At 41.7% G+C, this 14,659-nt stretch overlaps 1 protein-coding gene and 1 pseudogene across 1 annotated transcript in view; one reads left to right on the top strand and one right to left on the bottom strand.

Moving 5' to 3' along the window:
• The window catches only part of CPNE4 (copine 4), a 531,957-nt gene extending 529,935 nt beyond the window's left edge, over positions 1-2,022 (top strand). Inside the window, exon 18 of the mRNA XM_003265221.4 lies at positions 1,411-2,022. Within this exon, the coding sequence (XP_003265269.1) occupies positions 1,411-1,545 (135 nt within the window). The 3' untranslated portion in view covers positions 1,546-2,022. The remainder of the gene's footprint in view (positions 1-1,410) is intronic.
• Positions 2,023-13,327: 11,305 nt separating this feature from the next.
• LOC100587401 lies at positions 13,328-14,022 on the bottom strand (annotated as a pseudogene).
• Positions 14,023-14,659: the final 637 nt, after the last annotated feature.

Genomic DNA, 14,659 nt, shown 5'->3' on the forward strand with positions numbered 1-14,659 from the left:
ATGACATCTTCAAAATGTGAAAGATCACTTTAGAAAAACTCTTTACAGTGTTTTCAGACTGCTTAAAATATACATGTCTCTTATTTTGAGACTCTGTGAGATAGAGTGAATTCTTTTTCTTTTCTCTTTTGCCTCTAAGAACAGTGGGGCTTAGTAAAGTTAAATGGCCAAGTGGCAAGCCACGTAGAAAAGAAAGAACTAAAAACCAGGTCACATGGTATTCAGTCCAGTCCTCTTTCTTTTGGAATCTCAAACACTTGTTAAGTCTGCCTCAAGTTTTCAATCTCTTCAATAATAGCTAATAATGAGGCTCAGGCCATTGAAGTTGCTTGTCCAGGGATTGTACAGTTAGTACTAAATGCCAGAGCCAGGAGTAAAGTCCAGCTCTGCATGACTCCAGAGTCCATGTATGATATCAGCCTCGACCTTTCTCTGCTGCAGAATCATCACCATAAATCACATGGTCCTCCTGTGCCCCTGCCCCAAAATCATGCAGTAGATCCATAAGGCTGATAAAATAAAGGCTAAATGAATTAATGTGGTATTCAAGACTCTCCATCACCTGGTCTCAAGCCAATTTTCCAACCAAATGCCCAACCAATCCTGCATCTACCCTTATACCCTCTCATCCCCTACCTGCCATACACACTTCCTTCAGCTCCACCAAGTAACTCATTATCCCCATGATGGTCAAATGCCATTTCCCTACCCCTTCTCTGTGTATTAAAATATGCTCAGCTTAAAAGCCATCTCCTCTTAGAAGCCTCCAAGATAAGTTAGTCTCTGTGTTTTTTTATGCCCTGGCCTCACTGTTTGTGATTCTCTAGAGAGGGGCTTCTCAAATTTTAATATGCATATGAATCACTAGAGCATCAAGTTAAAAGGCAGATTGTGATTCAGTAGCTCTGAATTGGGTCTGAGAGTCTATATTGCTAATAAACTCCCACGTGATGTGACACTGCTGCTCTATAGCATGTATCATATTCTACCTCATAGTGGGGTTAATATGGGCCATGCCTAGCTCCCCTCATGTGATTATAGCCTTCCTGAGGCAAGAACCATAGACCCCTTAAACCGTAGTGTGGCGCCTGGAACATAAATAAGTATCTAAAATTGAGTGAAAATTAGAAATAAAACTGCAGAACAATTCACTCTCCCATCCACCTTTTACTCATCCTCAGATGTAAATAGTTTTATAGTTTGAGACCGGCATAAAAATATATAATAATGAAATTAAAGGCCCATTTTCCAACCATCTGACAACTCTTGCTTGAAGTAGACCCTTGACAAATAATGAATGAATGAAAGTGAATGAAACTTAGCTGCCCAGAGCAGGACTCAAATATCTTAAGTTGAGTCTGGTTCCTTTGACCAGAAGCCAATGTCATGATGATTTCTTCTTCCCTGCAGGCATCTCCAGCTGCCCTGGCAAAGAGCGTGTTGGCTGAAGTCCCAAACCAAGTTGTGGACTATTACAATGGCAAAGGAATTAAACCAAAATGTTCATCAGAAATGTATGAATCTTCCAGAACACTAGCACCATGAACTCCCCACACAGTTTTACAGAGTTCTGAAATACTACTCCTGCTAATATTTCATATTTAATACTTCTACTACTCCTGTACTTTAAAAAAACAACAACACATACACATTTAAAAATAGCACGTTTTGGTGATTTTTAACTATCTGACAATTTTTTTTGCATGTGTAGCCCTGAGGCTTGGATCTGTTAAACCCTTGTATTGTTAACTTTTTACAAAGAAATACAGATAATAATAACTTACTATTTACATTACAGCATGTCGCCTTGAAATAAAATGGTATCTGTATCTGTTTTTTATACAGGTTTGTTGAAATTTTGCTAAATTTCTTATCTTTACACTCTAAAGCATTTTGAAACATTTATTGAATGTTGATAGACAAAATATACTTGGTTTTATCTGCTATAGGATGAGAGACTTTTTAAAATGGCAGATGCATGGACTGTATTTTGCATGTTTAAAATAAAAAAAGAAAAACCCACACAGTTTTTGCAGTTGTTATCTCTAATTCCTCCCTGCTGAGAATGGTCTCTCTACTAAAGACAAGGTTTATTCACTTCTTCTGTCTGAGGTAAGTCTTTTTGAGGTAGGTCTGGGTCATCCAGCCCAGCACCTCTCATACTTTTTACTGTGTGCACAAATCACCTGAGAGTCTTATTAAAATTCAGATTGTGATACATAGGTCTGCGTGGGACCCAAGATTCTGCAGTTTTAACAAGGTCCCAGGTGATGCTAATACAGTCCCCGGACTATACCAAGAGGAGTGAGGATCTAGACTTTAGGGCATCATGATGGAGACCATCAAAAACAGGGTGGCTTCTAGTCTGCTAGAGAATGGCACCTCTTCCTGACAGTAGCATAAAAGTCCTGCCTGTCTCCAGAGGCGACAGTAGAAAGTAATGAGACTCTCTTTGAAGCGACTGTGAATGGGAGTTCACTCATGATTTGGCTCTCTGTTTGTCTGTGATTGGTGTACAAGAATGCTTGTGATTTTTGTACATTGATTTTGTATCCTGAGACTTTGCTGAAGTTGCTTATCAGCTTAAGGAGATTTTGGGCTGAGACAATGGGGTTTTCTAGATATACAATCATGTCATCTGCAAACAGGGACAATTTGACTTCCTCTTTTCCTAACTGAATACCCTTTATTTCCTTCCCCTGCCTGATTGTCCTGGCCAGAACTTCCAACACTATGTTGAATAGGAGTGGTGAGAGAGGGCATCCCTGTCTTGTGCCAGTTTTCAAAGGGAATGCTTCCAGTTTTTGCCCATTCGGTAGGATATTGGCTGTGGGTTTGTCATAGATAGCTCTTATTATTTTGAGATATATCCCATCAATACCTAATTTATTGAGAGTTTTTAGCATGAAGCATTGTTGAATTTTGTCAAAGGCCTTTTCTATTGAGATATCATGTGGTTTTTGTCTTTGGTTCTGTTTATATGCTGGATTACATTTATTGATTTATGTATGTTGAACCAGCCTTGCATCCCAGGGATGATGCCCACTTGATCATGCTGGATAAGCTTTTTGATGGGCTGCTGGGTTCGGTTTGCCAGTATTTTGTTAAGGATTTTAGCATCAATGTTCATCAAGGATATTGGTCTGAAATTCTCTTTTTTGGTTGTGTCTCTGCCAGGCTTTGGTATCAGGATGATGCTGGCCTCATAAAATGTGTTAGGGAGGATTCTCTCTTTTTCTATTGATTGGAATAGTTTCAGAAGGAATGGTACCAGTTCCTACTTGTACATCTGGTAGAATTCAACTGTGAATCCATCAGGTCCTGGATTCTTTTTGGTTGGTAAGTTATTGATTATTGCCACAATTTCAGAGCCTGTTATTGGTCTATTCAGAGATTCAACTTCTTCCTGGTTTAGTCTTGGGAGGGTGTATTTGTCGAGAAATTTATCCATTCTAGATTTTCTAGTTTATTTGCGTAGAGGTGTTTGTAGTATTCTCTGATGGTAGTTTGTATTTCTGTGGGATTGGTGGTGATATCCCCTTTATCATTTTTTATTGCGTCTATTTGATTCTTCTCTCTTTTCTTCTTTATTAGTCTTGCTAGCGGTCTATCAATTTAGTTGATCTTTTCAAAAAAAGCAGCTCCTGGATTCATTAATTTTTTGAAGGGCTTTTCTATTTCCTTCAGTTCTGCTCTGATTTTAGTTATTTCTTGCCTTCTGCTATCTTTTGAATGTGTTTGCTCTTGCTTTTCTAGTTCTTTTAATTGTGATGTTAGGGTGTCAATTTTAGATCTTTCCTGCTTTCTCTTGTAGGCATTTAGTGCTATAAATTTCCCTCTACACACTGCTTTGAATGTGTCCCAGAGATTCTGGTATGTTGTGTCTTTGTTCTCATTGGTTTCAAAGAACATCTTTATTTCTGCCTTCATTTCATTATGTACCCAGTAGTCATTCAGGAGCAGGTTGTTCAGTTTCCATGTAGTTGAGCGGTTTTGATTGAGTTTCTTAATCCTGAGTTCTAGTTTGATTGCACTGTGGTCTGAGAGACAGTTTGTTATAATTTTAAATACCTAGGAATCCAACTTACAAGGGATGTGAAGGACCTCTTCAAGGAGAACTACAAACCACTGCTCAATGAAATAAAAGAGGACACAAACAAATGGAAGAACATTCCATGCTCATGGGTTGGAAGAATCAATATCGTGAAAATGGCCATACTGCCCAAGCTAATTTATAGATTCAATGCCATCCCCACCAAGCTACCAATGACTTTCTTCACAGAATTGGAAAAAACTACTTTAAAGTTCATATGGAACCAAAAAAGAGCCTGCATCGCCAAGTCAATCCTAAGCCAAAAGAACAAAGCTGGAGGCATCACGCTACCTGACTTCAAACTGTACTACAAAGCTACAGTAACCAAAACAGCATGGTACTGGTACCAAAACAGAGACATAGATCAATGGAACAGAACAGAGCCCTCAGAAATAATGCCACATATCTACAACTATCTGATCTGTGACAAACCCGACAAAAACAAGCAATGGGCTAAGGATTCCCTATTTAATAAATGGTGCTGGGAAAACTGGCTAGCCATATGTAGAAAGATGAAACTGGATTCCTTCCTTACACCTTATATAAAAATTAATTCAAGATGGATTAAAGACTTACATGTTAGACCTAAAACCATAAAAACCCTAGAAGAAAACCTTGGCAATACCATTCAGGACTTAGTCATGGGCAAGGACTTCATGTCTAAAACACCAAAAGCAATGGCAACAGAAGCCAAAATTGAGAAATGGGATCTAATTAAACTAAAGAGCTTCTGCACAGCAAAAGAAACTACCATCAGAGTGAACAGGCAACCTACAGAATGGGAGAAAATTTTTGCAACCTACTCATCTGACAAAGGGCTAATATCCAGAATCTACAACGAACTCAAACAAATTTACAAGAAAAAAACAAACAACACCATCAAAAAGTGGGCGAAGGACATGAACAGACACTTCTCAAAAGAAGACATTTATGCAGCCAAAAAACACATCAAAAAATGCTCATCATCACTGGCCATCACAGAAATGCAAATCAAAACCACAATGAGATACCATCTCACACCAGTTAGAATGGCCATCATTAAAAAGTCAGGAAACAACAGGTGCTGGAGAGGATGTGGAGGAATAGGAACACTTTTACACTGTTGGTGGGACTGTAAACTAGTTCAACCATTGTGGAAGTCAGTGTGGCAATTCCTCAGGGATCTAGAACTAGAAATACCATTTGACCCAGCCATCCCATTACTGGGTATATACCCGAAGGACTATAAATCATGCTGCTATAAAGACACATGTTCACGTATGTTTATTGCGGCACTATTCACAATAGCAAAGACTTGGAACCAACCCAAATGTCCAACAACGATAGACTGGATTAAGAAAATGTGGCACATATACACCATGGAATACTATGCAGCCATAAAAAATGATGAGTTCATGTCCTTTGTAGGGACATGGATGAAACTGGAAACCATCATTCTCAGTAAACTATCGCAAGGACAAAAAACCAAACACTGCATGTTCTCACTCATAGGTGGGAATTGAACAATGAAAACAATGAGAACACATGGACACAGAAAGGGGAACATCACACTCTGGGGACTGTTGTGGGGTGGGGGGAGGGGGCAGGGACAGCATTAGGAGATATACCTAATGCTAAATGACTAGTTAATGGGTGCAGCACACCAGCATGGCACATAGATACATATGTAACAAACCTGCACATTGTGCACATGTACCCTAAAACTTAAAGAAGAAGAAGAAGAAGAATAGTAATAATAAAGAAAGTAATGAGACTGACTGCAGAAGCTGCACACCTCAAATCAGTCTCGCTGCTTTATACTCACACCTCTTCCTTAGATAATACTAGAAAGTGCTCCTCCTGGCCAGTCCCTGCCCTCTTAAAAGTGGCATCACACACCACTGCATGGATGGTGTCAATCCCTAGAAGTGACCTCAAAGAGTCTTCATTGGAACCACAACAATAGAAACTTACACATGACAAACGGCTATGCAGTACAGTTCCTGATATCTGGTCCACTAAGTTGACCTCTGAACTTAGTGTGGGAACTTCTTGCCTCCTTTTTATCACTTCTGAGGGCAAATTTTATAAGCAGAAATGCCTGGAATTATTGTTTGGGGTGGAGGTGTTTTGTTTCAATATAAGCTGGCCAGTCTGGAACCAAAAGGACGAATGTTTAACTTATATAATCTTCTTGCAGAGAAACAGGCAAGTGTTTTTGCAAGCATAAAAGGCACAAAGTAGAGTTTATTTTTGGTCAGAGAGATGAAGAAGTAAATCACAAGGCAAAATTTGTTGTTTGTTTGAAGGGGGGAGCAGTATTAACAAGCAAATAAAATGCCTTGTATGATTTCCAGAGTTACAACTATAGATCCTAATCTTTCAAATACATGTCAACCAAATGCACATTTTGGGAATGATGGTAAAATTGTATGACTGAAAAAATCATAAATATTTAAGCTATATTGTTTTATTAAGAAATTGGGTACTTACAGAATTCTTCTAAGAGTTGTGGTCTTGTTTCTCTTTTCAAGGCAATTTCCTAACAATAATTTATTTCATGTAGGCAATGTGGCCTCAGATTGGAAGTAGCTCTTTCATAGTCCAATGGAAACATGGATCACTGCTCCTAATAAACAAGAAATTAAAATATTTAGGTGCAATATTACAGAAATATCTGGTGATTATATCTAACCCCAAACCAAGACATGAACTTACATGTCTATGTACCTAGAACATAGTAAACACTCAATAGACATTCAATAGCGAGATGACTAATAAAATAAGTAAATGAATGAATAGGCTTGTTAATATGCCTTATGATCAATCTTGAATCCACTGTCGATTTCACAGGTAGGTTAAGTGTTTGTGTCTATCAATTAAATGATGCACCCTGTCATTCACAAAGATCTGTTAGGATCTCTACACTCATGTCAGGATTCCTGGAGTCTGTGAGATGGGGCGGAGAGGACAGAATGCAGTTGGCCTGGCAGAACCTTAAGGCAGTTTACTTTCCTTTTCACAGTCAGACTCAAGTTCATCTCAAAAGAACAATAAAAATAATATCTATGAATTACTGAAGGGTGTCTTAGTCAGGTCAAGTTTCTATAACAAAATACCATAAACTGGGTAGCTTAAATAACAGAAATTTACTTCTCACAGTTCTGAAGTCTAGAAAGTCGAAGATCAAAGTACAAGTCAATTTGGCTCCCAGTGAGGGCTCACCTCTGGCTTGCAGACAGCCATCTTCTTACTATGTCCTATCATGACACAGAGAGAGAGCTAGCTTTCTGGTCTCTTCTTATAAGGGCACTAATCTCGTCACAAGGATCCCACCCTCATGACCTCATCTAAGCCTAATTATATCCAAAAGTCCCCACCTCTTCATACCATCACATTGAGGGGTAGGGCTTCATATATGAATTTTGGAGGGACACTAATATTCAGTTCATAACAAAAGGTTACTGTGTGCCAGGCACTGTTCTAAGTGCTTGTAATGTACTATCTCATTTAATCCTCCCAACATCCTCGTGAGATTGGTAGTATTAATAGCCTTACTTTGCAGATGAGGAAACTGAAACACAGAGAGATTAGGTAGCTTGCCAGGATTGCACAGCTATGGAAGTTCAGAGCCAGGATTTAAATATGGATACTTTGGCTCCTAAACCCAAACTCATTGTATAATCCCCGTTTCACCTATCCTTCTTGCACTATACTCATTCATTTGCCATATCAAGCAGCAGATTATTAGGAAATTTGAGAGAAACTAGCTTTAAAATATCCTTTGCTCCCAAATTCAGAAAGATGTGTCTCATCTGATGATCTCAGATTGTTGTTTTGGGCACTTGGTGTCTCGTAATGTACAACATCCCCCACTGAAAGCAATAGACAATTCTCAAGCCACAACCAGGTCTCCCCAACTTCTTGCCATCAAGGAGACCATTTAGTTCGGACATTACAAATACAGATGCTTCCAAGAGCTGCGCAAGCCATAGGAATAACTAAGAAAAAACAGGTTTTAACAGAGGGACACAAAGAGTAAAGTAAGAGGAGAAATGGAGGGAAACTGGAACACGTGTGTCCAGAAGAAGGCAGCTGCTACCCAGGTCCAGGGGCCATGCAAGAATGTGGACCCAATGCAGCCAGCCCATCCAGTTTTTCAAGAAAACTGAAAAACATGGTATTTCACATAAAACCTACTGATCTATAAATATTGAAAGCTCATTTAAAATTCAGTAACTGTTTAAAAAGATGACAAGAGCCGGCTGGGTGTGGTGGTTCACACCTGTAATCCCAGCACTTTGGGAGGCCGAGGCAGGCGGATCACCTGAGGTCAGGAGGTTGAGACCAGCCTGGCCAACGTGGTGAAACCCCATCTCTACTAAAATACAAAGTTAGCCGGGTGTGGTGGTGCATGCCTGTGATTCCAGCTCCCCAGGGGGCTGAGGCAGAAGAACCGCTTGAACCTGAGGCAGAGGTTGCAGTGAGCCGAGATTGCACTATTGCACTCCATCCTGGGCGACAGGGCAAGACTCGGTCTAAAAAAATAAAATAATTTAAAAAAAAACCTGCAAGAACCAATCTGTGCAAGTCAAATGAAAACTACCTCTGGGCTTATGTTTGCTCTGTGTGCAAATTTGGAACCACTAAGTTATATCTGTGTATGGCCTGCTCTCCACTGGGTCTCAATAGATAATATACACACTTTAAAATTCTTGAAGACCCTAAAGGCTTTACTTCTGTGGCTTATATTTATTAATATTTTTGCTATATATATTAATATATAATATATTCCTAATATAATTTGCTATATTAGGAATTGAAACTGGAAATGGAATATATGTATTAATTTATTTAAATAGCAATAATAGACCCATTACATAACATAAATAAAATACCTTCATAACAAACTATATTTTCAAAACCAAAAAATAGTCAGAGAAGTGCAGCATTGTTTTATAATTTCTCAAATCCTTAATGTCTTGTTTAATAAAAGATTGCCAGATTCTTATATCTGCTTCTGTATTCAACGTGTTGTGAAATGATGTTTTGGTTGAAGTACAATGTTGAAAACCTGGCCTCAAGTGGATATGTAGTTGGAAAGAGGAGAGCTATTTTTAGTTTTTTCAGATAATTGTCCTTCTTTTTACCACATCCAAACTCAACAAGTGGTAGTTTTTTAAAGGTTAGTTGCAATGTAGAATATGAAATCATATCAATAAAATTGTCCTAGCATTTTCAATGGTTCTTTTACCCATGCACTATTTTGTAGCATCATGTACTGGTCATTCAGAAAATATTGATCCACTCAGCTATTTAGATGTTCCAAATGCTTGCACAGTTTATTTTATAATATCAAAAAACCCTGCATTTTCTATTGCTGTACAATATCACTGCTGATTTCACCGGACAGTCTTTAAGTATGGAGAATTTGTCAAATTATGGTGGCAGGTTCAGGCTTTCCAAAACTCTAATCTTTGTTAGGAAGCTCAAATGTTATCATTGCCAACAAATACTGTCAGTTGTTTTTCTTGAAGTGACAGGCTCACTTCAATCATTTTTAAGAAAATATCTCCCGAGTCTGAATAGCTCTGGCTTATCTGTCAGTCATTTTGCAAGTAAAAATGATGTTCTGTGAGGAAAAAAAGCAGCTAGATCAGCTCCAAACACAATGACACGTATGCATTTCCTTGAGGCAACCATTTTAGGTTAAAATGCAGCAAAAGCACTTTCTGGTGCTTGCATTTTGTCTCCCAGCATTTGAAAAAGACATGAACTCACAGGTCAAGATTTAATAAAAATAGTAATTTTCCTACTGCACCAGGAACAGTGTTAAGTAAAACTGTATGTTTTTTCTGCAAGTGTGTGATGGTGAAAAATACAGGGAACACTAGTACCATGTGGTGCCACTTTTTTGATGTGAGCTAAAGCCCCAACAGTTTTACCCACCATCGCTTTTGCACCATTTATGCCAGTGTCAATATAGAGAAAAAGGTGAAAAACATTTTAATGTTATTATGAAAATAGTTTTCACCTCAGAGACCCCCTGAAAGAGTCTCAGGGACCTCAATCTGAGAACTGCTTTTTATAGCCTACTTGCCAAAGTTCTATTTGTTTGCTATTTCTGCATAACACATCTACAAACTTAGTGTGTAAAACAACACACATTGATAATCTCACTGTTTCTATAGGTCAGAAATCCAAGAAGACTTAGGTGCATCCTCTGCTTAAAGTCTCATAAGGCTGAAATCAAGGTGTCAGTAGGGCTGTGTTCCTTACTAGATGCTCTGGAAAGAATCTGCTTCCAAGCTCACTCGGGTTGTTGGTTGCAGTTGCAGAACTGAAGTCCCTGTTTTCTTGCTGTCTATCAGCTGGGCAAGAAAGTAGAGGGGAGGGCAGTGTCAGGGATGGTGGGGTGGGGGCAGACACAGTCTTTACTCTGAAGGGCTTCTCACATTCCCTCTCACGCTCTCCATGTGGCCCCCTCCAGCACTGGTGTGTCCTTCTCAAACATTGAATCTAACTTCTTTTTCTGCTATATTTCACTGACTCCAGCCAAAGAAAGTTTTGTGCTTTTAAGGGTTTATGATTAGATTGGCCCACCCAGACAATCCCAGATCCTAAGCTCTGTAACCATAATTATATCGTTCAAGTTGTAAAGCCATAAACAGAACATGTTTATGGGTTCCAGGGACTAGGGCTTGGACTTATCTGGGGGGCCATTCTGCCTACCACAAAAGAAATGCAAAATATTACTAGATGATTCTTAGAGTAAATGTGGATTGTTCAAGAATCGTAAAAAGGCTTCCCATGGTAATAGAAGAAAAATATAGACCAAGTCAAGGAGTGATGTTAAAAATACCTGCTGATTCTAGACCTTGCCCAGGAGAGCTTATTCTAAATCTGCTTGAATAACTCCCTTTTTTTAGTCTACCCCACTTGATAAGCACCAATCGTGCACTAGGCTTGGGGGCGAGAAGTAGGGGGATGGGAGTTAAAGTGAGAGAGGCAGAGATAAAAATATTTGGTCCCTGCTCCTGGAGGAGCTCACAGCCTAGAGCTGCCCTCTGACTCTAGGACTTTGGGATCCCATTAGACATATTATATATGCCTTAACACTTAAGACATTTACTATTTGTGGACTTTCTCATGAAGATGTTCTCAAACATTGAAAGTAGAGTAGTGGTGTGGGAAGAGAGGTAAGAACACAGGTGAGAACAATCAAGCCAGTCAACCATTTTTATCATCATCCCCTGCCTTGCCCTCCACATGAAATAGACAATCAAATCCCTCCTTAAAAAACTTCTACTCTCTAATTCTGTCTTGACTCAGTGCCTTCCTCTTGAGCACGGTATGTGACAATACCTGGTGTTTTCAAGCCAAAACAACATGAATTCAAATCCAATCTCTGCTATTTAAGAGTGGGATGGTATCTCTGAGCCTCAACTTCCCCATCTGTAGAATAGGGAGAATGATTCCTACTTTGACAAATTGCTGCCATTTCAGATAATGTATGCAAGCACCTTAGAACAATGTCTGGAGGTTGCATTCCCTGAAAAGCAAACTCTAAGATCAAGATTAGAATGCAGATAGACTATTAAGGGAGTATTATCAGGATCATGAACTGCAGAAGGAAAGAAACAGAAGTGGCACTCTGATCCCATAAGAAGCTTTGAAGGGGGCAGCCCTTCGAAGTGATCCCAAGCTGGGGAAAAGGGGCCTGGCCTTTCTATCCCATCATAGGTAAGCCAGCAGATACCCCAAAAGAAGGGTTGGTTTTGGTCAAAGCATCTCTTTTCAACTAAGGAAATTTCAGAAGAGTTGAGCCTTCTCTTCTGCGTCTCAGCAACTGGAAGAATAAATTCTCAAGCCTGAATGGGGAGATCTGGGTTGCAAAGCACAACAACTGTGACACCTGGCATTTGCCACACTACTCAGTATATTGTGACATTTGCTATTTTTACTGCCATCATTTTATTATTAATTTTTAAAATTTTTATTTATTTTTTGAGACAGAGTTCCACTCTTGTTGCCCAGGCTGGAGTGCAGTGGCGCAATCTCCGCTCGCTACAACCTCTGCCTCCTGGGTTCAAGCAATTCTCTTGCCTGAGCCTCCCTAGCTGGGATTACAGGCATGCCCGGCTAATTCTGTATTTTTAGTAGAGACTGGGTGTCACCATGGTCAGGCTGGTCTCAAACTCCTGACTTCAAGTGATCCACCCACCTCAGCCTCCCAAAGTGCTGGGATTACAGGTGTGAGCCACCACAGCCGGTTTTTATTATTATATTATTTTGTTGAGACACAGTCTCACTCTGTCGCCCAGGCTGGAGTGCAGTGGCGTGATCTCAGCTCACTGCAGTCTCTGCCTCCCAGGTTCAAGTGATTCTCATGCCTCAATCTCCCAAGTAGCTGGGATTACATGCACCTGCCACCGCACCGGGCTAATTTATGTATTTTTTTTTAGTAGGGATGGGGTTTCACCACGTTGGCCAGGCTGGTCTCAAACTCCTGACCTCAGGTGATCCACCTGCCTCGGCCTCCCAAAGTGCTGGGATTACAGGCGCGAGCCACCACACCCGGTTTTTGTTATTTTGTTGAGACACAGTCTCACTCTGTCGCCCAGGCTGGAGTGCAGTGGCGTGATCTCAGCTCACTGCAATCTCTGCCTCCCAGGTTCAAGCGATTCTCATGCCTCAGTCTCCCGAGTTGCTGGGATTACATGCACCTGCCACCGCACCGGGCTAATTTACGTATTTTTTTTTAGTAGGGACGGGGTTTCACCACGTTGGCCAGGCTGGTCTCAAACTCCTGACCTCAGGTGATCCACCTGCCTCGGCCTCCAGAGTGCTGGGATTACCGGTGTGAGCCACCGCACCCTACCCCGGCTAATCATTTTCAATTTTTGTAGAGATAGGGTCTTACTGTGTTGTCCAGGCTGGTCTTGAACTCCTGGCCTCAAATAATTCTCCTGCCTCGGCCTCCAAAAGTGCTGGAATTACAGGCATGAGCCACCTCGTCCGGCCTCTCCCTGAGTAACCTCAGTCACTGGTTTCACGCTCACAGTATTAGCGTACTCAGTCGTTGACGCCAGGCATAGCGTCCGCTGCAGTCCTGGCATACAGCAAGGGCTCAACACAGAATGAACAACGCAGTGCAGCTGGGAGAATACCTGAGGTCTGAGAGGAACCTAAGAAGTCCCCGCCCATCCTCTATCACATGACAGTCGGGTAACGTGAGGCCGGGAGAGAGAGGCTTCAGCGGCTCACCCAGCCCCCGTGGGCCTGGATCCAGGGCGTGAAGCTGTGCACGTGCTCCACGCTGAGTCCGGCCAGGGTGTCCCCCAGCCCGGCCACGCGCCGGCTCAGCTCCATGGCCAGGGCCAGGGGCTCCGGGGAAGGAGGTGGGGGCCCGGGGCACGCTCGGCTTGGGCGAGAGCTGTCCTCCCGGCTACAGAACAGCTCCACCTCCGGGCGGAAGAGCTGGAGGACAGGCGGACCAGCTTGCTGCGCAGGGCGGGGTCCGAGGCCAGCAGGGCTAGGCGGAGATTTCAGTTGCTCTTGGACCAGCTGTTCCAGCCGCTGGGCCACCAAGGCATAGAAGTCTAGAGTAGCTGGGCCAGGCTCTGAACCATAGCAGGGGCGGATAGGCAGAGAGCAAGGCCGAGGGGACTCAGAGGGGGCTGCTCCTCGCCCCAGGGAGCAGGGAAGACATCTTCGAAGGCGGCTCAGGAAGTCTGTTGGCTCTTCTTGGGCAGGGCTTCCAGGTGGAGTTGAAACAGGAGACCCGGCAGCCTCACCACGCCTAAGGAAGGCAGCTAGGATCCTCAGCGTGTCTTCCCGGAGCCCCAGCTCTTCAGAGCCTGTCATGGAGGCACCTTGTCCGGGGCCCCACTGCCGCCTCCTGCACTCAACTTGCCATCTCCCCACTCAACTCCTACTGTCATCATTTTTACACGTCTTTGTATAGCCACTGCTCCTGATTTATTCTAACCTTATCCCCTCTTGTCTAGAATGTAAAAGATTTTCCTAACTGGTTTCTGTAATCCGTATTACCTTCATCCAATCTGCTCTCCATACTGCTGCCACAGTGGTAGTTATGAAATAAATGTGAGCATCTCATTGCCGTGCCTAAAATACTTTAATGGCTCCCCACCAACTTCAGAATGAAATCCTAATTTTTGAATATGACCTTGAACATAACATGCATCTGACTTTCATCATGATCCTTGCACACTTTTTCTGCTCACTTTTAGCCACCCCACCCCACCCTACACTGCTAACAAACTCTTCACATCGGTTTGTTGTTTCCCCCATCCCACCCCTTCACCCAGTTAATGTCTACTTATCTTTTTTTTTTTTTTTTTTTTTTTTTTTGCTACTGAGGGTAATTTTAATAAAGCATTAGCTGGCTGTTGCTTCTTGGGGTTAAAGATCAAAGAGGAAGGGCATCACATCTGTAAGAAAAGGAGAGAGTTCAGGAGTTTATGCTTCACAATTGCTGTTTCCTAGGCCTGGGATGCTCTCTCATAGCAGGTGATCTGCTTCTTTCACTCAAGGCTCAAATACTGCCTCTTCTCTGAAGCCTCC

The sequence above is a fragment of the Nomascus leucogenys genome, chromosome 8, assembly GCF_006542625.1.
Source record: "Nomascus leucogenys isolate Asia chromosome 8, Asia_NLE_v1, whole genome shotgun sequence".
Classification (NCBI taxonomy): domain Eukaryota; kingdom Metazoa; phylum Chordata; class Mammalia; order Primates; family Hylobatidae; genus Nomascus; species Nomascus leucogenys.